The sequence below is a fragment of the Schistocerca nitens genome, chromosome 1 (genome assembly GCF_023898315.1).
Source record: "Schistocerca nitens isolate TAMUIC-IGC-003100 chromosome 1, iqSchNite1.1, whole genome shotgun sequence".
Taxonomy (NCBI): Eukaryota; Metazoa; Arthropoda; class Insecta; order Orthoptera; family Acrididae; genus Schistocerca; species Schistocerca nitens.
The window spans coordinates 539,618,284-539,645,055 of NC_064614.1; the positions used below are offsets into that span (position 1 = coordinate 539,618,284).

The 26,772-nt window shown below is 38.1% G+C and overlaps 1 protein-coding gene across 6 annotated transcripts in view; it reads left to right on the forward strand.

The window, feature by feature from the left end:
• LOC126253797 (ATP-binding cassette sub-family C member 5-like) overlaps nt 1-26,772 on the forward strand; it is a 546,227-nt gene that overhangs the window by 51,074 nt on the left and 468,381 nt on the right. For all 6 annotated transcript variants that reach the window (XM_049955254.1, XM_049955255.1, XM_049955256.1 and 3 more), the window contains exon 2: nt 12,777-12,911. In XM_049955254.1, coding sequence (XP_049811211.1) covers nt 12,790-12,911 — 122 coding nt within the window. In that variant the 5' untranslated portion in view covers nt 12,777-12,789. The remainder of the gene's footprint in view (nt 1-12,776; nt 12,912-26,772) is intronic.

A 26,772-nucleotide genomic window follows, 5' to 3' on the forward strand; every position in this document is an offset into this window, starting at 1 on the left:
TTCATCTCATTATGTTTTTCTTTCTTTTATCTTATTTACTATACTACAGCCATTTTTTAATGTATGGTCCAAGTTTCATAGACTTATGTTTCTTGACAATGACACATTGTGCCAAAGTTACTCTCATCCTTAAATTTTGCACTTAAGTGAATGATGTTAACCATCCATGCTATGAGTTATAGATTTCTGGCCATTAGGCTGGACTCAACGAAGCATGTTAAAAGCTTACTGTTAATACACCAATAATTCTTACAGTGTGTGCAGTATTAGACCAAAGAACGGATATTGACGGGTTCTGCATAATACATAAGCATAAATGATGAGGTTTGACACAAAGGAAAACATTATATTAGAATATAATGATTAGAATTTAGTGATATTTGACCCCATATTTGAATATTGCTGTTGTAAGTAATGCAACCTCAGTTGAGAAATTAGTTCGGGAATGGTGAAACTGGCAAAAAGACTGGAAAAATTTTCTTACAGGAAACAGAGGTGCTTTATATTAATTCTGTTGTGGTATATAAGGACAAAAGTGGGGCTTAGAATAAATAAGCACACCTGGAGGAAAAGTCACTTCAGGTTTACGCAAGATTCAGCCGCAGAACTTGAGCACCAAAAGGAGCAAGCAAACATGTGGAGGAGTAGTTGTAGAAGGTCTGGCTTCAGTGATGTTTAATTTTTAGATATCAGAGATAAAAACCTTTCAGATTTATGAGAACTGACTTTGGGAATGTTCTAAAAAAATTGAGATATTATCAACCTAAATTCTCCCACTCTTTTGTATGCCATGTCATTTTTGGATGTCATGAAAACAGTGTGGAGCTAATGTTCCTGCTACAGACCTGGAAAAAAACAGAGAGAGAGAGAGAGAGAGAGAGAGAGAGAGAGGGAGAGAGAGAGAAATTGAGGTTTGTATAATTGTCATGTGCAAAATTTCATTCCGTTGTGTGGTTGCTGGAAGATTATCTTCACTTTGGAAGTCATTGTAAAGTGCATGTTATAGAAAACTTCCAAAGTACCACACATGAAACAGTCTAGTCAGATTCATACAAAGAATAGGTCAGTTTAATCTGATCTTATTTAGACTATCCCTGAGTGAGCATTATGTAAAAAGATGCAAAAACAGGGTGTTTCAAAAAGAACGATCTGATTTCAAAACTCCATATTTGTTGATAAAAGCATAGTACAAACATAGGATGAATGTGAAATACTCACAAAATCTTAAAGTTTTGGGTATGCTATCACAAATGCTCTGTGTGTCCAGCAGCATCAGTATGAACAACACTTAGACGACAGCTGAATTCACCATAAACTTGACGCAGCATATCTGCTTTTACAGAAGTTATGGCGGCTGTTAGTTTTCCTTCACTTCTTCTTTGTCGTGAGGTAAAGGGGAGGTGAACACACTTTCCTTCACATATCCCCACAAGAAAAAATTACATGGAGTCATGTCTGATGATTTTGGAGGCCAGGAATGCTGGGCAGTGTCTTGGAGTCCCATGTGCACTATCCAGCATTGAGGCAGAGTGTCATTGAGAGACTGATGTATGTTGTTGTGCCAATGTGGTGTAGCTCCATCCTGTTCGAAAATGAAGTTATCGGAGTTCTCCTGAAGTTGTGGGAAAAGCCAATTTTGCAGCATTTGAAGGTAGCTCATTTTAGTCACTGTGTTTTCCTAAAAAAAAAAAGAAGAGACTGCGCTCTTTTTTCATGAGAAATAGCACAAAAACGTTCGCTTTAGGTGAGTCTCTTTCATGATCAATAATGCCATGAGGATTCCCGAGTCCCCATATGTACACAGTGTGTCAGTTTATTTTGCAACTGATATGAAATGTTGTTTCATTGCTGACAATCAACTGTGGTAAAAATGTATTGTCTTCCATATCCTCTAGCAGAACTATGCTGTAGTCAACCTGTTTCCTTTTATTACCAACCCGAGGAGCTTGCACTAATTGTAGTCTTATGGTTTATAGGACATAAAATGCCTTAACAGCCGTCAGACAGTCGTATGAGGCGTTACCAGTTCTCTGCTTGGGTGATGAGTAGACTTTCGTGGACTCCACTCAAACGTTTGCCGAATTCTCTCTACCATGTCATCAGAAGTGCGAGATCGATCTGGACTCATATTTTGCACAAGCTTGCTGTCTCCTCAAATTGGTGACAACAATGATGAATATTTTTGGGTGCAGGTGATGAGTGCTAAAATTCTGATGAAAAACATGCTGGATCAAAATCATTGACTCACTCTTTGCAAACTGCAGCACACAAAATGTCTCCTGTTGAGCAGACACCATCTTACTTCTGACTGACTGCAAACAGAAGATGCATTGACTAACATCTAATGGCGATTTTTTTAAATTATGGGCCACACTCTTTCAAATGACACATATTTCCTTGCTGGTATATCCCAAGTTTTGTAATTACTACCGTTTAAAATTAAGTCATTCATTTTGAAGCACCTTGTGTTATTGGGTTTCTTGATGACAACCAATTCTTGAAATCTGATCAGTAAGTTACTCTAATATACACAAAATGGAATGAAAGACAATCAAACTAAAAATTATGAAAAGAATATCTGTAAAGACGAATGAAGTAAAAATTCACATCTGAGATGTGTTGCATAATTGGGGATCACTGCAGGGAATTCCATTCATAACGCCCTTGGACCCATGTTGATGTGGATGTTTTGCAAAACTATGGTGTCGGGAATACATCCCTACATTTATAGCCAAGATCAATGCTTACAATGATAGTAACAAGTAACCTTTTGGACAGGTATGAGACTGAGATATGTAAACTTTATTTATAGCCTTGTTAAAAAGCTGTGTAATCTACACATGCAAAAGGAAGGCAAAGAAACTAGATTTCTCGTGAAGTATTTAAATAACAATATGTTCTGCTTTCATATTTGCTGCATTACATTCCACACAATGATGTGTTTTGAGCTGACTCCATCTGACATCTTACACATTGAACCTGGTTAAAATATGGTTGATTTATATGTGGAGTCAGCCACACAATGACAGGAGAAGGTGTGACTCTTGTTAGTGCATCAGCCAGCAGAGATGATGCAGGGCATGACAGTGGTGCCAGGGATCCTGGGGAAAACAGCATGGGCACTGGCATGAACGAGATTAGAATAGAATAGAATCTTTATTGTCACATGACATGTTATATACAATCATTTGATTGAAACATTGGTGTCCCGTCGATGAATAATTCTATGCCTACCTAAGTATACCTTAAAACAAGATGCTCCCAGAAGCACATTACAACATAAAAAGATAAATACATGTTAGATTTCTTCCTGTTTCTTAAAATTTTCCACAATGGTTTAAAATCTTTCTTTTTAAGTATTTTTCATGTTTGTTTCTCCAGTTTATAAATATGGACTTACGTAATAAGAGCACATACTTCCATAAAAGGCGTATACATCTAGATATTTAGATATATAATTTACATGATAGATAGTTTGTAAGTATGGACACATATAAAAAGAACATATACCTCCATTAGAAGAGAACATGAGCATACACATACAATATAATATAGAAGAAACAGAAAAACAAAACAAAAGTAATATCTTCTACTTGTCTTCCTTGCTTATAAAATTATCCACACTGTAGTAATATTTGCTTTTTAAATATTTTTCAATGTTTGCACCTGGGCATTCTAGATTGCAGTCCTTGAATTGAATGCATTTTATTGCTAAGCTTCAAAGCCATGTACTCATAATATGGAGTATTTTAAAATAATGTTGGTATGTGGCAAGGTAACATGTAATCTTGTTTGTGCCTTGTTTCATACGCATATGTTAACGAATTTCTTTCAAAAAGATCTGGCTTTTTAGATCAAAGAGAAGTGTTTCATGTATAAGTCAAGGCTTGCAAATAAAGGTTTGCATGATTGTCTGTTGTTTGTTCCAGTCACAGCTCTGATAATTTTTTCTGTAGCTTCAACTCTCAGGAGGCTTCTGTTTTAAACATCCCAAAAAATTATGTCATATCATACAACTGATATAACATGTGCATGACATACAATTTTCATAATGGCTAAATCAGTCACTTTATTTAGAACTGTCACTGTGTAAACAAAAATATTTAACCATTCAGTAAGCAACCAACATGATCAGACCATGACAAGTTTTTGTTTATGGTAACTCCAAAAAATTTAACAGATTCTGTAGTGATCAGTTTTCTGCTTTCATAACTTAACTGTGTTATATATTCAACAGTTTGTTTGGTCCTGAATTGTACAATTTGTGTTTTTGTTAGGATTAGTTTCATAGCATTGTTATATATCCAATATTCTAGTTCTTGAAGAGTTTGTTTCATTTTCTGTGCTAATTCTTCAGTGTTTTTACTGCAGACTACTGCTGTTGAACCATTTGCATACAGAACCGTATCTGAAGTTACCTTACCTGGCATGTCATTTATATAATGTAGAAATAGTAACGGACCTAGTATGTACTCCTGGGGTACACCTACTTGTATTTCCTTCCAACTACAGCAAGCATTCTCGCCCTTAAGTTGTATACCAGGTGTAGAAGTATGAAACCAGAATTTCCCTATAGATATTTATTCTGAGTAGGGCCTGTGAGACTACATCTGCACTGCCATCTGCTTCCTGTAACGGCTGACAATGAATGTCAACACGCAGTAACCCAAGTTCTATACATTGGTGTCTTTTTTGAACCCATAAACATGTTGAGTTTTGTGCCTACGAACTATGATCTGCGGAAGGCATTGGTTTTCTATTACCATTTGAAGAAAACTGCTGCAGAATCGCATTGAATGCTTGTCAAAGCTTTCAGCGAACATGCTCTTGGTTCGAGTGGTTCAAAAAATTCAAAAGTGGTTATTCTGATGCGAAAACCGACGAGCACAGGAAACCACCAAAAAAGTTCGAACACAATGAATTTCAGGCCTTATTTGATGAAGACACTTTAGGAGCAATTGAATGTGACACAGAAAGCCATTTCTGTCTGATTGAAAGCTAAGGAGCAGAAAGTGGGAAAATGGGTTCTGTATGAACTGAATGAAAGACAGCAAGCAAACTGAAAGATCACTTGTGAAATGCTGCTCACCAGATACAAAAGAAAGTCGTTTCTCCATCAAATAGTGACAGATGATGAAAAATGGATATATTTTGAGAATCCTACGCATCTTAGTTCATGGGTGTATCTAGGCAAACCATCGACATCCACTGCAAGACCAAATCACTTTGGAAAGAAGGCAGTGCTCTATGTTTGGTGGGATCAGAAGGGTGTCATCTATTATGATTTGCTAAAATCTGGTGAAACTGTTACTGACCACTACCAACTACCAACAGCAAATGATTGATTTAAATGGAGCATTACTTGAAAAACAACCGGAATACGGAAAAAGGTCACACTCATATTGCTCCATGATAACACCCCATCACAGATAGCAAAATGGGTCAGGGAAACGATCGAGGCATTCAGTTAGGAAATACTAGGGCATGTGGCTTACTCTTCAGACTTGGCTCTCTCTGATTATCATATGTTTGCATCACTGGGACGCGCTCTCGCTAAACAACACTTCAGTTCATATGGTAATGTACAAAAATGGCTTGCTGACTGGCTCACTTCAAAAGAAGATTTTTTTTTATTGCCCCCGCGGCATTCATAGCCTGCTAGAGAGGTGGGAGAAATGTATAAATAGCAATCGAGATTATTTTGAATAAAGTACTGTTTATCAGTTTCAAATAACAGTTGTGTAATTATTGCAACCAAATTCTAGTTTCATACTTCTACATCTGGCAACTACCCTCTGTTTCCTATTTTTGAGATAAGATGTGAACCAACTGAAAGATTTTTCATGGAAGCCATAAGAAGCTAATTTGAGTAGCAGCTGCTTGTGGTTTACCATATCAAATACCTTACTGAGCTCACAAAAAATACTGGGTACACACTCCTTGTTATCAAGGCATTTGCTTGTTTTAGTGATTAGTTCATTAATAGCACGCACAACACTTTGGCCCTTCCTAAACCCATACTGATTATTAAGAATAATGGTATGTTTTTTGTTGTATTTTTCTAATTGTTTACACACTATTTGCTCAAATATTTTAGAAATAATTGGTAGTATTGATACTGGGTGAAAATTTCCTATCTCCTCTTGCCTGCCCTTCTTGTGGATAGATCAAACTTCTGCATACTTCAGCCTGTCCAGAAAGCAGCCTTCATCAAACAATTGATTTATTATGTCACAGAGTTTGCAACTTCACTCGGGCTTGTACAAAACCTTTTATCATAACTCGTCTGCAAAAGGGGTTCGGTTGTGCACAGTTGCATTCGCGCCCTATATTGAGTAAATAGCCAGCCTAAGTACAGCAGTGAATGAATCCAAGTATTTGTCTAAATCACAATTGTTCACAAATGATTTACACCGACAACAGTTTAGAATGAAAACGTTTTTATTTTACTAAATCACATCCACAAAACAAACTGATGGCCACATGATACTATGTCGGCGGCTCTTAGCCGCACCGACCTTATCCCACCGATGGACCACGATCGAAAGAACCTGACCTTTGTCCCCTATCCTCTGTCCTGTGTCCGGTCACGTGACACTACATTAGTCAAATATATTATTTATAAACATGGCCAACATGCATTTACAATGTTACAATATTAAAATACGTAAAACTAAATACCTTATATTATTTTGTAAACAATCATCAGATTATTTACATATTTAAGGGCACTCCAGCTTTTTGGCAGTTTCACCCCTCTTTTGTTTAATCATGTCTTTGCCTAAATGGCGTGGCATACAAAATACTCATTTTGCTCTACATAGATCGAAAACTGAACAGTACCTTCACAATAAAAGACAATAACTTATTATGCAGAGGTTCTCAATCATCCTTACAATTTAATTTTTATATAAAACATGTTCTTTAATTTCCAAAATATTATCCCTGCTACTATGCTTTAAATTTGAGTTTTGAACTATTTTGAAGAGCTCTTATGTTTATGGAGTACTCCTATTTCAGTGGTCAGATACCCAGCAAATCCAATGATTAGCAAGACAAGCGCACCTTACATTATTAATGTATGTACCAAGTTATGCAATGAGACATAGGCACTTATGTAACTAAGCAATTCAATGTGAAACTGTTATATGCTGCCTCCTCTCTTTATCAAGAAGATGACTCCATAAATATATTGACTTGTGCTTGCTACACCCCAACTGTTCTTCCACAATAAACATTACCACGTCCAGGAAATTAGTTATACTATTACAGTATCCCTTGTAACCTCACAAGTTGGGGGCAATATTATCACATTCTGCCTTTATCGTTTTTGTCGGAATTTCATCCCAGCCTGCAGATTTGAGATTTTTTAGGGATTTTATAGTGTTAGTCACTTCATAGCAGGATACATGAGTAAATTTGAATTCTCTTAATCTGTATCGAAATATATTGGGACTTTTGTGCGGAGGAGGGAGATCATCAATTATGTAAGAATTTATAAAACACCTGTTGAATTCTTTGCATGTATGTCTGGAGTTTGTAATCATTTCCCCATCTATTTCTAATTTAGGGTTAAAATTTTTTGTTCCTGAACATCTATTTCAATCTTGACAATCTGCCATACAGCTTTTGATTTATTTATGCCATCTGATACATATTAACTGTTAGCTGACAAACTATTAACTGTTTGCCATTTAGCTGACAAACTATTAACTGTTTGCCATTTAGCTGACAAACTCTAGATCATGTTTGTTCTTTGCTTTCATGTGCAATTTCCTCTTTCTAATACTAGAGATCCTGATGCCTTCAGTTATCCACAAGACCCCCCCCCCCCCCCCCAGTCACAAGCTGTCATGAAGGGGAAACATTCATTGAAAACAGTCATGAGTTCTGATACAAAACCACTGTAGTTTGTGTTTACTGAGTACTGCCTGCTGAACGATGAGGAAGTTTCATTTAGTCTTGAGACAAATGTATCCACATTTTGTTGGCAAGTTCCTGACTCATTTCGCTGTTACAGTGTTATCTAAATTTGGCAATGAGGTAAAGAATGGCTGAGCTGTCAGACATCCCTAATTCTAAGATAAACTTCTCTGTAGCACTACATTATCTATGCATGTTGCAGAAGATGCTGTTATTCTAGTGTACTCACTAAAGTTTAATGTTAAACCTTTTGTAGATAACATGTCCTTTAGAGAAACGGCAAACCTGTCATCAGCTCTTACATTTATGTTGAAGTGAGCAAAAATTATGATCTTTTTAAATAATTTTTCTAGCTGCAACCTAAACAGCAAGATTTCAAATTTGTCTAGAAATGCACGTCTAATTGAATAGTCAGGGGTATGATGTATGCTCTTACTTAATACGCTGTATTCCAAAAGTTCAATGCAGCAGCTTTCAAATAATAGCTCCTCATTCAAGCAAATAAAAGTCTGCATGACTTCAAAGCTTAGTGATTCTTCAACTAGAATGCACGATCCACCAAAATCATTTTTTCTACAAAAACTCACTGCTAAATTGTAATCTTAAAGTGAGCTTATCAAATTTATATTTTCACTTTTAATCCAGTGTTTGTTTAAACATATAATTTTTACAGAACATATGTTCTCCAGAAATACTTCCAGTTCATACAATTTGTTCATCAATCCTACTGATAATCCATCTATATTAAGATGCATTATGAAATTATTATGAACTAAATCAAACAGGCAATCATTAACTGGTCATCGAATGTGGCACCTGCACTGGTCTTTAATTCTAAACTGCATTCAATTATTTTGTTTCACATGGACCAAATTCCATGGGAGTTGATCTACTCTGTTAGTTTTCCTGTGAAGGAGTACCAAGCACAATAACAGACTTATTTCTATTTTTGTTGGTGAGAGAGATCTCTTCAAGAGCATTGCTTATGTTAGAAGCTGGCATACTTTGACTGTATTTGTTGAGATGCATTCCATGGTGTGTGAAATAGTTTCTTTCATAGTTACTAATGTCTACAACCTTAACATTCACAAATTTGGTGCAGAAGCTTTTCAGCTTCAAATTAGTATATCTAATTTCTTTGTTAACGCATGGCCTGTCTGGTAAGTCATACCTTAGTGGCAATGTTGTTACAATGACATTGGTGAAATCCAGGAACCCCAGCACTTTAAACAATTTCTTTATAAAGACACAAGCTCTATTCTTGTAGACGCTATTAGCACCCCTTACGAGCACAGCACAATCAGTCCTTGAGAAATCAGAACATTCCTCATTAACATTCACCATTATACTACCAAAATTTGCTTCAGGTTTTATGATGTCAGAAACTTGAACACCATCATTCACATTGTTTATCAATAATTCTGGAATTTTTCGTGCATGGCTACCACCAAATAGTTTCACTTTCTTCTTTTGTAGCCTTTTTTCCACCGCTGAGCCATGTACCTTCCATTGCCAAGCACAACTACATTCTTCCAGTGATAAGTGTTCACAGCAGTGTTTATATGTTTCCTTTTTGGCAGATTCAGAATTTTAAATGTTCAGTGAATGGCTGAATCACAAAAGAATCCAAAGAAGGATTATTTTATTTTCAGATTTGGTGGATACAATTGAGAATTCTTTATTAACTAACTGTACAAGCTGCATAGCACCAGGCATGGGTTATAATTTTAATGAATTTGAAATAATTAATCATGATACCATTTTAACAAAAGAAGTTCATCATTACACCTGAAACATGTACAAGGTTTGAACTAGTACTGCTGTGCTTTAATATTGGCTTTATGTTTCCACAATTATCCAATGAATTTCTTTGCATCCTGAAGATATTCTCCAGTGTTTTTTTCTTCACCTTATTGTATAGGCATAGGATCTTTTCGCTGATGTTTCTTGCTTATTAATTGTATTTGTGTTCCAAAGAGTTGATGTTGCTTATTGCAGGGAAACAATATTTTGATAATTCACATCAAACAGAATAAAGTGGACATTTAAATAAAAAAATATTTGGAATGAATTGTAGTTTATGTATAGGATGTAGGGCTCACAGAATGGCGGGATGCCATGATGGATATTGTGTTTGTGTGGTCATAATTGAGAAGATAATCCACAGTTTTTTTTTTATTATTATTTAGAAATTTCACTGCTGAGTCGTGATTTGTTTTTTGTCTTTCAAAATTCTCTGGGAACCTTGAAAAGCAATATACATTAAGCTGAAGCTCATCACATGTACCTAAGAAGAATTAGCTGGGGAATGTAAAAGTACAGTACCAGTCAATATTTGACTCTTTTTCTGAGTAAGTTGGCTTTGTCCGGTGCCTGTATTTTTCTAGAAGGTTCTTTCATGGGTTACATACCATTTTTGATTAAGTATAGACTTAAAAGACGTATTACAATGAAGTGAGTAATGGTTGTGTCTGTTAATGTATGGCAAGACAGATGTGATTATCCATGTCAGGATGTTGCATATACCACTCTTGTCATGTGAAAGATCATTTTTTTTTCAGATTTTGCGCAGTAAATAATTTTTATACGTGCATAATTTCTTCATTGCATGTTATTTGCAAACTAACTAGGCTTGTTGTGTTGTGTTGGCAGAAGAGCCAACACCGTGTTACTAGTGGAGGCCGAAATGCACGCATTTTAGCTCAAGCAGGCTAGCGTGAGGAGGGAAGAACTATACTGATGTGAGATCCGGAACGTGGCAAGGAATTAGAATTCAGAAAGTGGACGTAATTAGTTTGATACTTAACTTTAATCCATTAATGATGAACGTCGCTCTTGACGGTACATGATTCACAATGTTATCTGTTCAGAATACATCCATAGTAACTGAATATGGTGCCTTGCTAGGTCATAGCAAATGACGTAGCTGAAGGCTTTGCTAAACTGTCGTCTCTGCAAATGACAGCATATGTAGACAGTGAACCATCACTAGCAAAGTCAGCTGTACAACTGGGGCGAGTGCTAGGGAGTCTGAAAATGTGAAATGTGTGTGAAATCTTATGGGACTTAACTGCTAAGGTCATCAGTCCCTAAGCTTACGCACTACTTAACCTAAATTATCCTAAGGACAAACACACACACCCATGCCCGAGGGAGGACTCGAACCTCCGCCGGGACCAGCCGTACAGTCCATGACTGCAGCGCCTTAGACCGCTCGGCTAAACCCGCGCGGCGCTAGGGAGTCTCTCTAGACTAAACCTGCCGTGTGGCGGCGCTCGGTCTGCAATCACTGATAGTGGTGACATGCGGGTCCGACGTATACTAACAGACTGCGGCCGATTTAAAGGCTACCACCTAGCAAGTGTGGTGTCTGGCGGTGACACCACATGTTGTTATTAGTGCGAGATGCAGCATAACATCCTGGGCACGTTGAATGCTCCAAGAAACCACACGTACATTTCTGTAAGAAATGTTATGTAAAAAGAGGCCTTTTACCTGATGGCAATTGTGTAAATGTTGAAGTGTGCCACAGATAAAATAAAAACTTGTGACTGATGCAGAAATTATAATATTTTCATTCAGATTAGCAGTCACAGTCATCAAAACATAATCCTGATGGATGAAATGATCATCAGACTCATGTTCACACAGTACGTAGATGTGCCAAAAATCTTCACAGGGTACTTGACGGAATTGGGTGTTAGTACTGTGTTGCTATTCCTGCACTGTTTGTTGAACTTTTTTCATGCAAAATTTGTGCACAGGACAGCCAACCAATTTCATCAAATCTATTAAAAACTTGGCGAAAAGGAATTATTTGGAATTTGACTAGTCAAAAATGCCGATGATATGAAGGAGCAGTGCCATCTCAAAAGCTGTAAACATGCACTATATATAATAATCAGCAGTAGTGAAAACTATGTATGTACTGTGTCTTGGCTGAGTTTCCATGTTTTATCACCATTATCTTCTTTTTTTAACCACACTAGCACTGTAGTAAAAACATTGTAGGTGCTAACACTCCAGTGCTAGCACACCCTAAAGGATTTGAGAAAGCTATAAAATTACAAGGACACAAAATGGCTGACCAGTACCTACCTTCAGTTGACAAAATTGTAGGACTGCTTATAGACATATTTGAAAGTACAAAAACTATCCTATCCTTTAGAACAGTTAATTCCTTCCTCAGGGAGGAAAGAGGGGTAGAAAGTAGGGGCAGGTCATTCAGACCTCAAGATTACCAGGAGCCACATATTGGGAGAATGAGGGGAAACCATTATCCTCACAACAGGGGGAACCATCTCATCGGAGGACCTGACTCATGTCTTTCATCTTTCCAATCTTACACATTTCTAATTATTTGTAAGCTTATATTCTATGTTTACACCTAACACTTCAGACTAGCATTCTTCTTTATGTTCTCTTCTGTTGTATTACTTTCATACTTAATAAAATATCTTTTTCCTTAGCTTAGGTAAATGCTTACATTATTTCTTTCAGCTCTCGTTCTAGCCTCTCCATTCAGTCTGCTTCCTCTTCATAGTGCAACCATGTCTCACCGTTTATTCTCTGCAGAGTGTGGCTGTGTGTGTGTGTGTGTGTGTGTGTGTGTGTGTGTGTGTGTTCTCTCTCTCATTTATGTTTAAGTGAGAATTTCTGTTTTTAGACCATTAAAAATATTACACCATCCATTATTCATTCATGCGAAGACAGGAATGAACTTGCAGTCTCCATTTCCCCTAACAGCTGAAAAATACTTGGAGAATATGAAACTTGTACTAGTGTAAATCTTGTGTGTGTGTGTGTGGATGGGTGATTAAACATTTATAATTCATGAACTTTTGTTGTTACAGTAAAAGAGCATAAATGGCAGATAGTGGGGATTTTAGAGAGATCCCCTTGAATGAAGTTTCTCGTGTTCCTGAAATTCAGCCAAATCATCTCTCTGCTAGTCAAGATAAAAGAAGTGATGGAAATGAGGAAGAATTGTAAGTCTTAGTTTTACTGTAATTTGTCTGTTTAGTGTCATCACTTACATCACAGATAACTATTAATCTTTAATTAATGCACTAATTAGGTATTGAGTCATTTTGTGGCAAAATTCAAGATAAGATGAGGCATGTTATTTTCAGAATACAGAACTGTATTATATATCTAAAAACAAAGATGATGTGACTTACCAAATGAAAGTGCTGGCAGGTCGACAGACACACAAACAAACACAAACATACACACAGAATTCAAGCTTTCGCAACAAACTGTTGCCTCATCAGGAAAGAGGGAAGGAGAGGGAAAGACGAAAGGATGTGGGTTTTAAGGGAGAGGGTAAGGAGTCATTCCAATCCTGGGAGCGGAAAGACTTACCTTAGGGGGAAAAAAGGATGGGTATACACTCGCACACACACACATATCCATCCACACATATACAGACACAAGCAGACATATTTAAAGACCAACTGTAATATAAGAATTATAGCTGGTGTTAATTTTAGAACATCCTGCTAAGACCTCTCCAAAGAACTGGGTAGTTTGACAACTACCTTGCAATTATATTTGTTAATGTCCATTGTCATTACCAATATTTCTCTTTTCATAAAAGATAGGGAAAGGCACTGAGACCAAAATTAACTTCTTCAAAGACTTTGAACATATAACATTGGTACAGAAACAAGCTAAATTCATGGGTACAGATATATTCAACAGCCTACTAGAACAAATTAAATTTTAGGTAGATAGTGTAGCAGAGTTTTGGGTTGACTTAAAGAACATCCTTTTGGACAACTTCTTCACTCCACTGAAGAGTATCTCCACAAAAACCTTAGATGTAATGTTTTAGGTTAACTGGAAGTCACAATTGTCATTGTAATACAGTAATGTAATGTTATTTTATGGTTGTGCACTTAAATTAAATTAAATATTCATCTTTGATTCCTTTCCTCGCCCCAGAGACTACTCTCCATGGGATCTGTGGAATATGACTTTCTTTTTTTTTTTAGCAGTTTGTTTAACTCTCATCTTGGAAGTAACATCCTGATTAATACAGGGTGTCTCTCCCATGATCTGTCAAGCACATCTCCGGTTTTCGGCAGATATCTGCCATTTCATGTTTGCAGTGCATAGCTGGAGTCAGCCCAAACACACACCACTCATCTGTCTTTCATGCAACACCCAGTGTCAGTGGAAAGCATCAGTTTGTTCCATGTTAAAAACAAAATTATTTTTAAAGACAAATTTTACACGCCCATTAGATAAAGCAGTCCCACTTCAGTGTAGTCTGGTACTTGTTTCATCGATATGTATTAGCAGGGCAGTAAAACATAATGACTAACCATATAATGTAATTAGATGGATAAAAAAATCTGCTTACCAAGTGGCAGCAGGAGAATACACATATAAAATAAAGATTTCATGTATGCAAACTTTTGGAGACAGTGGCTCATTCTTCTGCTCAAAGGGCTGAAGAGGAAGGAAGATGGGTGAAGATAAAAAACTGGAGATGTTTAGGAAAAGGGGTTGAATTCAGAAAAGACACTCAGAACCCTGGGTCAGGGGAGACTTACCAAACGGGATGAGAAGGAAAAACTGATTGTTGGGGACTGCACAAGATGAGATTTGAAAACCTTATAGCTTAAAGTTGGAAGATAGGGTAAGATGCAAGAGAGAGATTACTTAGCTTTTCACTCTTATTAACTCATGCACAATATTTTAGTGGTACATTATCTTGTCAAAAAATGATTATTTTCATTTTTATAATGAATAACCAGTACTCCAACAGTGACAAAGTAGCACTATTGCGTGATGGTAGCAGTCAGCATGAGCCAGAGTGGTGTTTTTGCTGCTGGAGTACTGGTTAGTCTTTGTGTTTTACTGTCCCTGTTAATACACGTCAATAACACAAATATCGACCGCTTTAAAAATAATTTTGTTTGTAATGGGAAACAAACCAACACTTTTTATCAGCATTGTGTATCATATGAAAGACATGGTGAGCAATATTTGTTTGGACCAAGACCAGCTACACATTAAAAAAGTGAAATTGCAAATATCACCTGAGACACCAAAGAAAATGTGCCTGATGACTTAAGAGAGACGCCTGATATAACATTAATGATATATAGCATTAGTGTACATCACCTATTCAAAATACATATGCACTTTATGTTCTTTTTACATGACAATGCAGATCCTAGAAATGTGTTGTTGATGATAATGACTCTGCCACCACCTCTTGAGTAATGACATTGTTGATGTTTCGTTTGTATTATGAATTAGTGTTATTTGAGTGAAGGGTGATAATGTATTTGTGGAGATTTTTCTAATGTCTGATTAATGGAAGCAATGATGCAGCAAGAAGTTTTGCCTGGAAGTGGGTAAACATTTATGAAAACATTTTAACTTTTGATGCAAGCTTTCAGAGAAGATACCCGTGACTGAACTCTGTATTATAAGTGGTTCTAAACTAGTCATCTGTCAGTTAAATATTATGCTTGGCCAAGAAGACTCTAGACCTCAGCTGATGGTGCTCACATTCAGAAGACTGATCTCATGCATGCCAACTGTTGTGTATTAGTTTATAGCTTTAGATTGTGACTCAAAACCTGAACATCTTTCAGTTTTCAGCTAAGTTTGTTTCTCATTTGATGACTAAAGACCAATAGGAACATCAAGTGGGCTGTGATAGGAATTGCTAGAAAAAGCTGCTGTTGTGGTCTTCAGTCTGAAAATTGGTCCGATGGAGCTCTCCATGCTTGTCTATCCTGTACAAGCCTCTTCATCTCTGCGTAACTACCACAGCCTACATCCATTTGAATCTGATTACTGTATTCAAAGCTTGCTGTTGTCCTTGCAAGAACAGAAAAAGCAGCTGCCCCTCATCAGGGACCATGGATTTGTCTGACCTCTCAGTAGATACACCACCATTGTGGTTGCACCGACAATGCAACTATCTGTATTGTTGAGGCAAGCAAGCCGCCACACCTTGGCAGGGACCATGGTTTAGTGTGTGTGTGCGTGTGTGTGTGTGTGGGGGGGGGGGGGGGGCAGGGGCAAGTTAATGATGAAGAAACATTCATGTAAGGGGTCATTGCAAGAGATGAGTGTTGAGTTTACAGTTAACACACTAACACAAGAGTCTAAGCATCTCACTGACTTGGTACATGCTTGACCCTGGGCGGCAGAGTGGTCAGAAGATTTTGGTTATGTTTTGCAATGGTCTCTCTCCTTTTTTATATAGTGTTTGAAGGTGACTCCTTAACAATGCAGAAAGAGAGAGAGCATAACCTTGCCCAAAGACGGTTGTGTCTTTTCTTCCTTTAAGGAGGGGAACTGTGTAGTTTTCATTGTTTGTTTGTTTCTTTCATTTCTGGGCCATAGTGAACAACCCAACATTCATCCACTGTAATCAGATGGCTGAAACCCTCATCTTTTTTGCCCTAGCACATTTTCAACATTTCTATTGCAGATACAATGTGAAGCTCCCTTTCAAAGAACACTAACGATCTTGGGGCCCATTGACAGACACTTTTGTTGTGTACAGTACCTCATGCACTAAAACCAACACTTCTGACAATTGTGTGAGTGATGATGCACATATCAGACAACACTTTTATGATGGTCTTTGGTTCCTCCATTAGAGGAGGTCGGCTGCTTGCTGGTGCATCTTCCAGATCTGTGTGAGTACAGTGAAACAATATTTTTCAATCAGTCATTATTGGTTTTTCATCTTGAGCTTACAACAATTTAATTAAAGAGAATTTTACACCAGACACATTTTGCTTTTATTTATAAAGCATCTTCCATGGTTATTCTGCAGATTGGGTACATATTTTGTACATTTTTGGTTGTTTTAGATCAAAAATGGTGTTTAAGTTGGAGTGCAAGTTACTTACAGTGTTAGTTTACATATTGTCCAAACCACTGCTTCTTCCCTCCATGCTAGCAGTGGTTAACATCAAAAGACTTATTTTCACATATGCACCTGGCAGTTTTTGCCATTGTGCAGTATTCTTGTGCTGCATTTGGGTTATCTGCGCTTCCCCTTTGTAAATTGAACTGAAGGTATGTGTGTTTCTCACTCTGGACAGTATTTATGTCTATTCATTTGTTTTCATGCAGGTTGTGAATGTTGCCAATCTATGAAACTACATATTTTTTTAAAATTTGTGTGTGTGTGAGTTAATGTAAATTAGTGAAAATGTCTTGTATGTTTAGCAGAGATGTGAGAGGAGATTGGTAGTGGTGGTGGGGGGGTTGAGTTTTTATTTGTATGTGTGTGTGTGTGGGGGGGGGGGGGTGATTATAGGACAGGAGCTGGGAGGAGATGGTAGTGGTAAATGGAGCCTGTGATTATGTGTATATCTTTAATGTATTAAGTGATCTATCAGGGGGGGGGGGGGGAAATTTCTTTCACCCTTGCCCCCTCAACCACCTCCCAAATTCCTCTCACATCTCTGCCAAGCTAACAAGACATTTTCACTAATTTACACTAACTTACACACACACCCACACACTGCACACATTCATCCTGTGCCCACCCGCATCTTCTAATCTCTCTTTCTCCTTCTCTTTCTCTGTCTCTTTCTCTCTCACACACAAATACACATACACAGTACACAGATTAAAAGAAAAGAAATATGTAAATTCACTGGTTGGTAATGCTCACAACCTGCACGAAAACACTGTAATACTGAAGTGTAGTGTAAGTAACCTAAATACAGCACAAGAAATACTGCACAATGGCAAAAACTGCCAAGTGCATAAGTGAAATGAAGTCTTTTGACATTAACTAGCATTAGCAAGGAGAGAAGAAGCAGAAACACCATAAGTAATTTACACTCCAACTTTATAAACAAAATGCTGTTTTTAATCTAAGACAGTCAAAAATGTACAAAAATATTTATCAAGTTTGCAAAATAACCACAAAAGATGCTTTATAAATAAAAGAAAAATGTGTCTGGTGTAAAATTCTCTTTAATTAAATTTCAGTAAGCTCAAGAAGGGAAACTGATAATAACTGATTTAAACAGCTGCTGCAGAAGATGGCCATGCAAACAAACATAGTATTTTTCAGTTTTCCACAGCCTCACATGCTGGTGAATTATCCTTATATGCAATACTTTTTCACTGTAAAGTTTCTTCTCCAACTAATCAGTGCACTGGCAGCCATTTATATACTACAGCGGCCATCCTTCTTTTCACCACTACAGTGTTACCAAGTGATTCAAATCAGAAAGAACGTTTCATAAACACACACACACACACACACACACACACACACACACACACACACACACACACACAGTCCCCCCCCCCCTCCCCCCTCTCTCAGATGTGCATCCTACCTATTTTAAGGAAAGGTTCAAAATGCCATTTTATGTTCCAGGCATATAAAGCAATTCATAAAGCTTTTTTTGAAAATTTTCAAGTGCTGTGTTTGTGTTGACAAGTGGGTCCAAATATGAATGGCTCTGTTGGCTGCACCTGCATAGATACCAAAAATAAAAAGAATTGACTATTCAAACTACCAAAAGAGATGTCAGGTTACACAGTGGAACACTTAGCCATGCAAAGAGCTCTAAGTAACTATATGAAAATCCAAGATGAGCATGTTGTAGTAGTAATGGACTCACTCTCTGCTTTTCAAACACTAACATCAAGTGGCAAGGATGAAGGGAGCTGCTATTTGCCCTACTAAATAGTTGCTGTGTCAGAAGTATGAAGAAGGAATATCACTTGTATTGACCAAGGGACACGCTGGGACTATGGGGAATGTGAAGGCCAACTAACTGGCAGAGAACACGACAAAGAATAAAATAAAACAGAGAGGCATTCTTGATGGGGATCTCATTGTGGTAGTCTAAGACATGGCCAGAAGTGAATGGAACAAATTGTTGGAGACTGAGGATCTACACAAGAGCATCTGGTACAGACAAACAGACATACAGAGCATAAAAGATCTATCTGTATAAAACTTCAGAGTGTTTAGAAAACATAAAAAGAAACACTTTCTTTATGTGATAAAAATGTCACAGGTGCACCATTTCCACTCTAGGGTTCATGAATGTCTTGATGCTTGTGATGTTCAGAGATTGTCTTCAAACTCCCACATGATGGATACTGTATTAGAGATATTGCTGAAAATATCATCCATTTACATTAATTACAACTGTCATCTACTTGCTTGTCTAACATGCTTGAAAGAACGGGATGTTTCATAAATAATGGCTGCAGCTTCAGACAATGGGCAATCAGTTCTTCTGGAGTGTCTATTGGTGTCTCATGCACCAAATGTTTTATCTCCATCCACAAAAAGAAATCCATAGGAGATCAATAACATCTGTAAAACAACATTCATCACACAGCAATTGGAACACCTTCTCTGAGTGTCACTAGCATCAAAACCTTTGTAGAACACGAACATGAAAATGACACCCTTGTGACATTTTTGTCATGTTAAAAAAATGTTTATTTTTATCTTCTCCAAATACTTTAAGATATGGTATAGCTAGTTTTTTTATACCCTGTATAATGAAGACACAATGATACAATGTCAAATGGAATACAAAATGTAACCACAGTAGCAAAGGGAAGAAGCAATGGTTTTTTTTTAATAACCATTGCCTGATTGAAATTCCACCACAGCTTCTATTGACAACAGTTCCATAGAATTCTCATCATAACATCACCACACTGCAACTACTATGACTATGAGGAGGTCCAGAATGTCAGCCACATATCATTTGGCTTTCCTAGACACAGAAAGGAATCAGACTGGGTATTTATAAAAAGCTAGTTAAAATGAAACAAAAATTCCGCTTGAATGTGTTGATTCTCATGACATTAGTAAATATAATCATTTATAAATTGCTCAAGGAATTCATGCAAAATATTAAACTAATTTGTTAACCTAAGATACGTAGATGTATTGGCCACAGTACTCTTTTTAAGTGTTATTGTTGAGGTCAGTGAAATATGATTTTTAATTATCTAGCAATTTGTGGAAAGGCAGCAAGTTTGAAGGGGACATAAAAAATAAAATGAGAATGAAAGCAATGTGCTGTGGTTAACTAATGTGTTCTAATCTCTACTTACACTCCATCCTAAGTGTCAAAAACAATTGAACAGATGTAAAGAACAGAGGCTATCTGTGGGAAATCAGCATCTGAAAACATACAATATCATTTTTATAAATCTTCTTTAAACAGTGTCAACAACAACAACAACATCAACATAATATGTATATTTGAGCTATTTACCAACTACCTGTGAATCAGTCAGTTTATATGATATGTATATTTTTATATCTTTTACTTTTATATATCTTTACTTTATAAAGGGTTAACAAAAACTGATCCCAGGGAAATTGCAGTATTTGTTGGCTTCACTGAAAGTTATTCCGAAACATCTTGTCGCCAACAAGATCATTAGAGAGACTGCTTGAATAGGGGAAAGGCAGAGGGGAAAATTGCTCATGTGTTTTCAAGGAATTGCCTTAAGTATTTCATGGAAATCAGAGAAAAGCTAAAAATGGATGGTAGGACAGGGATTTGAATTGCCAACTCCCCCAAGGAAAGTCCATTGTGTTACAACTGTGCCACCTTGCTCGATGCATTAGGGAACGCTTCCTATCACAGACTGGAATTTCTCTCTCTATAATATCCAGCCCATATCACTAAGCTTAGAATGGAGAAAGATTCACTGTTTTTAATATAGCATTTAAATTCTTCATAGTTTTCAGTACCAAAGATTGAAGAACCCTTTATAAATTGTCCCATAAAAGATAAATTGATTTAATTACACATGAGAGAGGAAGTTTGTTAATGTTCCATGTTTTTAAAGGTGTAAATATTGTAATTTCCAATAAGAGTGAATTTCGAACATGTTCAGTTAATAGGTACTGTGAAGTGAATGATGAGGTCAAAGTCAAATAGGTGGAAACATTCCCTCGAAATGCGTGAGCTATTTTGTTGGACAGGGGTGACTAACTGAGAGAGCCTAGTGGTGGCAAATACTGTGGCATTGCAAGGATTTTAACAGTCTATGTGGGCTGATATTTCTTGTCTACATTAAAAACTATTGTGTGAGATGAAAAATCCTTAACATACACATGAAGAGGAATGCAGTATTATCCCTACTGCTTGTGTCTCATACCATTATGGACACTAATGAATACCAACATTGAGATGAGTAGCAATGTATATTTCTACTGGCTCTTGAATGAGATATTTGGTTTTGTTTTGGTACATTTTTGTGTTTTGTCAAATTTGCATTCTCCTCCTGATATGCACTGTTAACTATGTTCTGTGGATGAAATTTCTGTCTAAAAATAATATGCTGTGACTTTCCACTTGGCCAAATGTAATTTTGCATATTAGCAAATTTGCAAAAGTTTCTTCAGACAGAACCAAAAGAGAAAGTCACTGTTGAAGATATGAGAAGTTGCAAACATGTGTGCCAAGTCCTTTTGAACAGTAAGTACTGACAAATTCTCACCATAACAAAAATATTGTTTACCAGAGTCCATTGATTGTTGTTCAGCTGTTCAGTCATCACATATAACAGTGTGAGGAAACCCCATTATAAAAGTTTCAAAGGTGTAATGTTTATTGAGAAAGTAAAGCTTCAATTCCTTTGTGGGGTGAGTGATGGTGGAGATGGGGCCAGAGGGTCCAGAGGAAACATTGCTGACAGTAAAGAATGCATTTTCTTACATCTTGAATGGCGACAACCCTGTGCTGTTGTGCACTTTAGAGCTATACACACTCATTATGAAGGATAAAAACATATCCCAATCCAAATTTTGTGCATTCACATAATAACTAAGCACCTTCCCAAGTGTCCAATGAACTCATTCTGTCCTTCCATTAGCTTGAGGATGAAGTGGACTTGGTATCAACTTTTTTACTTTTAATAACCGGCTCAACTCTTCCATCAAGTCTGACATGAAGTTCATCCCGTGGTCCGTATTGTCTCCGGCACTCCAAACTTCGGTACTCACCTATTAACTAACGCTTGTGCAACTGTGATTGACTGTTGGTGTGGCACTGTTAGGGGAAAAATAGTATATTTTGGTCAGCACAAAATGATCACCTTCTGTGTTTGGTTGAGTGTTTCTAACAAGTCCACCCCAATGAAACTAAACAGTTCTGTTGTTTCTGGCAACTTCTGCACTAGTACATGCTTCCCATTAAAATCTGCATGCTGCACGCATTCTATACAATTTATGAAGTACTGATCAACATTATTCTTCCTTCTCTTCCACCAGTACTGTACTGCCCCTCTCCGATTCATCACCCTGCTTCCCCATGGCCTGATGAGACGTTATTATGCGTTTCACATAGTGCTTCTTGCTTCAGCTCTGCTGACACAACCACCTGTGGTTCTAATTTTTTTCTCTACACAATAATCCATCGTGTTTGCTAAACTACTGTTGCTTGCTATACTGTTTACACTCCTTGTTGGTTCTCTGTGCTGTTTGCCATTTAGCAAGGCTCTGATACAGTGCTTGTACTACTGCTATTTTCTTGCTTAAGCCATCTGAATTTCAGTGCTTCTTTCCTAGTTTATGCATTACTTTGTATTCAAATTGACTGAGTTTTATTGCCAATCTGACCAGTCTACTAGATTGATCCTTTGAACTTAGTAACCACTTCAGAGAAGCATGGCCTGTCACTACCTTGAATTTCCTTCCATTAACTTAAAACCAGAAGTATGTTAATCCATACACCAACCTAAGCATATATCCCTCTCTGTGGTAGACTAATCCTTCTCCACTCTGTTCAGCTGTCTTGACACAAAGGCAGTAGCATGTTCTTCACCTTCAATCTCCTGGCTTACAACACACCCAAGAGCATGGTTTGATGCATCACATGAGAATATGAACTCCTTCTGAAAGTACGGAAACACCAATACTGGACTCGATGTTAACACTTTCTTTAATTCAACAAACGCTCCCTGATATTCCTCTAGTTGCACAAACTTAACCCCCTTCTTCAACAACTGCATAAGCAGTTCTGCAATATCCGCAAACCCCTTCATGAATTTTCTGTAATAATTTGCAAGATCCAGGAAAGATTATAAACCCTTAGTTGTTTCTGGTATTGGAAAATCTTGCACTGCTTGCACTAATCTAGGATCAGTTCTTACACCATCCATAGTTATCACAGGTCCTAAGTTGTTGACTTCGTGTAGTATAGAGTGACATTTCTCAGTACTTGGCGTCAAATAGCTGTCCATAATCTCTTGAATACTTCCCTCAGTTGTTGCCTATACTACTGCGTATCTCTCAAAAAGATGATTATTTCATCCAGATACATCAGTATCTGATGTGTCTGATGACATAACTGTGTCAATCCTTTTAGTACCTCATCCAACAAATGTTGGAATGTTGCTGGTGCATTTTCTAATCCTTGCAGCATCCTTCATAATGATACTGTCCCCAAGGTTTTGCTCTGTCCACTTGAGCCACTTGTAACTGATGGTATCCACCCTTCAAGTCCATTGTCGAGAAGTACCACCATTGCCCAGGATTACGAATCGCTTCTGTGATGTTCGGAATTGGGTAGGCATCTGTCATAGTTTTACTATTTAAACAATGTTACTTGCAAAAGAATTGATATTTCTTTGAGCCATCTACATATTTCTATGATAAATTTACAATTTACTTCCATATTCTGCCAGAGCTACTTCTCTCCTCTATTTTACTGTCAGCCAATTGTTGATTAATAAATTCCTCCAAAATTGGTTGCAGAGATTGTGCCATTCAGATTGTGCTTCGTCTCCTGTCAGAATCATACTGTATCCAATGTTTCACTATCCTCCAGCAGTTCCACTGTACACAACACATCACTTGGTAAGTCAGGCTCCACATTCACCCATACCAACTTTCCGGTGCCACTCAACACACTGTCATGCGAATTAAGCATTAATGTCATTGTTCACAATTTAACTGGATTGCCCTGTAAACTAAGTGTTTCTTGTGACAGATCAACATTGACAACAGCTTCCCCTAGCTGGAATGTCTTCTCACCGGGCTCCACTACATCTCACCAAAGGTCAATTATGGCAATATGTTGATGCAGAAAGTCTAACCCTAGGATCATACAGTAGCCATCACTTAGATGAGGCACTGCTTCCACCCATTGTCTAAATTTAGTTGTCTCAAACAAAAAATTCGTCATTACCAATCACAAGGGTCATATACCACTGTGCCTACTCCAAGTACGAGGGTTGTTTTTTAAGTAAGGGCCGTTTTTATTTTTAAAAAAAGATACAAATAATTTTGTAAAAAAACTTTTATTTTCTGATTCTACACACTTTTACCTATTTTTCTACATAGTTGCCTTGTTTATTTAAGCACTTGTCATACCGTACAACCAAGATTTTAATTCCCTCTTCAAAGAATTCGGCCACCTGCTCCGACAGCCAAGAGTTCACGGCCACTTTCACTTCATCATCGTCATTGAAGCGCTGCCCACCAAGATGGTGTTTCAGGTACCGGAAAAGGTGAAAATTGCTAGGAGCAAGGTCGGGGCTGTATGGTGCATGGTCCAAAACTTCCTAGCCAAAAGAATCAATCAAATCCCGAGTCTTTTGAGAGGTGTGAGGCCTAGCGTTATCGTGCAGGAGCAAAACTCCTTTTGTCAGCATGCCACGCCTTTTGTTTTGAATTGCTCTGCGGAGCTTCTTTAGAGTTGCACAGTAGGCATCTGAGTTGATTGTCATTCCTCGTGGCATAAAGTCCACTAGCAAAACACCGTGCCAGTCCCAGAACACAGTTGCCATAATCTTGCGCTTTGACAGTGTCTGTTTGGCTTTGACCTTGACGGGTGAGGTTGTGTGTCGCCATTCCATCGATTGTCACTTGCTTTCGGGAGTGATATGGGATACCCATGTTTCATCTCCAGTGACAATTTGACTCAACATGTCATCCCCTTCTTCCTCGTAACGAATCAAACAGTCCAATGAAGTGGCAAATCTCTTCCCATTGTGGTCCTCTGTGAGGAGTCTGGGTACCCACCGAGAACACAGTTTCTTAAAGTTTAGGTTTTCAGACACAATTTTGTACAAAACCGATCTTGAAACTTGTGGAAATTCCAAAGGAAGAGTGGAAATTGTGAATCTTCTGTCCTCACGAACCTTTGTTTCGAATGCAGCCACCAAATCATCAGTGATCACAGAGGGCCGGCCTGAGCGTTCTTCATCATGGACGTTTTGACGGCCATTTTTAAACTCTCTAACCCATTGATGAACTTTACCTTCACTCATTGCATTCAAGCCATAAACTTCTGTTAACTGACGATGAATTTCTGCAGCTGATAGTCTTCTCACGGTCAAAAAATGTATCACTGACCATATCTCTCACGCGGTGGGCGATTCAATAATTGTAAACATTATAAAGTAGCACAGCGATGCTTACACATCAGCTACAGAGCTGCAACTTGCATCAGTGTGAACGGGAAGGATGCCGGCAAGTGGCACGGTGGCTTGTTGCGACGTCCGTGCGAACTACGGCCCTTACTTAAAAAACAACCCTCGTAACTTGTAACATGGTGGGTTTCAACACCTGCTACCTACTAGCACTCTTGAGGTTACTGACACATGGGCCCCTGTATCCAATAAAACTATGTGTTTCCTGCCACTTTTCACACCCACTATGGCACATTCCACCTCTGCATTCATTTTTACTGCATTTATCTGTACTGGGAAATCCTGGCATCTCTGGGGTTCCCTCTTAAATTTAGAAGGTGCTTCTTACCTCCAGACCACCTCTACTATTATTGTTGGGAGTCCACACCATCCCTCTTAGCTCTCATGGCTGGTAGCATTGCCTCTGCATATGCTTTGTAGGCCCACAATTAAAGCATTTTGCATTTGATATGAACACATTTCTCTGATCCCTCGTACCTGTTGATATCTCAATTCCCCCCTAATCCAAAGCTAATCTAATTATTGCATGGAGATCTCTCTAGATGCCTCTGGTGCTAAACCTCTTAGGAAAGCATAAAGCACACAATACTCAGCTTCCTGTAGCAACACTGTGTTCACCTCCTCATTCTGTGTTGAGCTATAAGTATTTACCCTATGTTTCCTAATTCTGTCCACTGTTGACTGCGGTGATGTCAGCTCCCCTGATACCATTCTGAAGAGCACAGTTGCACTCGGTGGCATGAGTGGTGGTGGTGGTGGTGGTGGTGGCAAGCTGGAGGGTACAGTGGAAACACTGCTGACAGTAAAAAATGCTTTATTCAACTTCAGTACATGCTATGTTATGGCTCAATGCAGCAGATCATGCCTCATTCTGTTGAAAATGGCCAAAGCTGATGTACAGATGGCGGCTTCCACCTGCTGAGAGGATGCTGCCTAGGCACTTTGTGTTGATGACAGCAGGCCTGCAGCCTCTGTAGGCCACAAGCATGATGTCAACAGCACACTACTATTCTGTCAAGAATAGCACTTTGAGCAGCCCCACGGCCCTGCTTGCCTTCAGTGTGGTGGCACGTGGAGACATCTGTACGTAGGATTGACTAGGCCCTCTGGCAGGAGTTAGACGGTAGATGGTGTTGAAGGCGCTAAGTCCTGTGGGGAACTCAGCGCAGGCAGCAGCAGATGCAGATGGCAGGTATGGTGCTGTGGCACTGAGTCCCATGACGAACTCATTGCTGGCGGCTAAAGGCGCAATGTGATCTCGAACCCATGGCTGCTGTTGATGAGGCCCAGTTATCTCACTGCCCAGCATGGCCTTGGCATTGTGATGATGCTGCTGGAGTCCAGCAATAGGGATGCCTTTTGCTTCAAAATTCAGACACATTTATATCACCCTGAGGCACATTTGCTTCTCTAAACATGGCA